General features: G+C 42.2%; 1 protein-coding gene across 1 annotated transcript in view; it reads left to right on the top strand.

The window, feature by feature from the left end:
- The window catches only part of LOC107570407 (collagen alpha-1(XXIV) chain-like), a 38,123-nt gene that overhangs the window by 23,407 nt on the left and 13,197 nt on the right, over window positions 1-1,519 (top strand). Inside the window, exons 5-8 of the mRNA XM_016256639.1 lie at window positions 263-316; window positions 728-781; window positions 1,070-1,114; window positions 1,355-1,399. Of these exons, the coding sequence (XP_016112125.1) occupies window positions 263-316; window positions 728-781; window positions 1,070-1,114; window positions 1,355-1,399 (198 nt within the window). The remainder of the gene's footprint in view (window positions 1-262; window positions 317-727; window positions 782-1,069; window positions 1,115-1,354; window positions 1,400-1,519) is intronic.

Raw genomic sequence — 1,519 nt, 5'->3', positions numbered from 1 at the left:
GAACACGTCAACACACACAAAACTCACTCTAGTTGAACATTTCTGTTGAATAACACAATAATTCTGTTAAGTATAGAAAATACTAGTTACAAATGTAAACCCTGCCCTGCCTGACCCTAATTTACAGCAAGTGGGTGTGGTCTGATGACAGGTGGGCGGAGCTGTAATGACAGAGGCGGGGCAGCCGTTAATCAACGTACAAGGTGAATGTAAGGTGAAGCTCATAATATGTTCTTTATGTATTTCTGTTCATGTCTTGTAGGGTTTCCCAGGAGACATTGGTACACCAGGACCCAACGGCCCCCTGGGACCAAAGGTGCATATGTTCTCTGATTAAAATCATGAATGTTTGTTGTTCCAAAATCTAGACAGCTGCTTGCCTAGACACCTGTATAGCATTATATTTGTTCCAAAAGGTGGCATCAATCTTATGCTGCCTTCTGAGATAGCTTACTTTTCGATAGTAGACAGCGAGGCCCCTCACTAGAGATGTTTTGTTACTCTTACCCAGTATGTGAGTTTTTATATAAAGACACCTGCTTTTCCCAGTGTTCCTCACTGCACAGAATTGTGTGTGTGTGTGTGTGTGTGTGTGTGTGTGTGTGTGTGTGTGTGTGTGTGCGTGTGTGCGTGTGTGTGTATGTGTGTGGGTGTGCGTGTGTGTGTGTGTGTGTGAGTGGTGTGTGTGTGTGTGTGTGTGTGTGTGTGTGTGCGTGTGTGTGTTTAGGGTCTTCAAGGAGCCCAAGGCACCCAGGGACCGCCAGGGCCAAAAGGAACAGAGGTAAAGTGTTCATTTCCAATCTCAAACACAACAGACAGATCTATCTATCTATCTATCTATCTATCTATCTGTCTGTCTGTCTGTCTGTCTGTCTGTCTATCACCTCTACAGTAGAATAGAGCTGCAGTAGAGTCAGTTCAGTGATGTTCTGCTTTTCTTTCATCGCCTTGTTTCTCTGCAGGCTTGTGGTATGATGTGTACGTTGAAAGAATGTTTTCTTGTCTACGGGCGATGTTCTGTGGGATCTGATTGCTGAATATTTACCGAAACGCTTGTGTGTTTTTCCAGGGAGACGAAGGCCCCCCGGGTCCACTTGGAAAGTCTGGTCCCACTGTAAGTGTTACTCTTTTTCAAGAATCACCTTGATTAAACTCAGATGAGGAGATGTGATGTAGTAATTTGTTGTACTGAATGTATACAGGCAAATGCATTTACAGTCACACCTATATGTGTCAAGTCAAGTCAAGTTTATTTGTACAGCGCTTTTCACGATACAAATCATTGCAAAGCAACTTTACAGCAAATTAGGTGATCTGATTTTGATGTTAATTTTTGTCTTTTTTTTCTTCCCAGGGAGAAATTGGTGATCCAGGGAATCCTGGGAAACACGGCCCCCCTGTAAGTACAAATATCTATCTATCTATCTATCTATCTATCATCTATCTATCTATCTATCTATCTATCTATCTATCTATCTATCTATCTATCTATCTATCTATCTGTCTATCTGTCTGTCTA

This window comes from Sinocyclocheilus grahami, unplaced genomic scaffold (genome assembly GCF_001515645.1).
Source record: "Sinocyclocheilus grahami isolate Dianchi unplaced genomic scaffold, SAMN03320097.WGS_v1.1 scaffold1454.1, whole genome shotgun sequence".
In the NCBI taxonomy this organism is placed as follows: Eukaryota; Metazoa; Chordata; class Actinopteri; order Cypriniformes; family Cyprinidae; genus Sinocyclocheilus; species Sinocyclocheilus grahami.
This window is presented reverse-complemented; position numbering and strand designations above follow the sequence as displayed.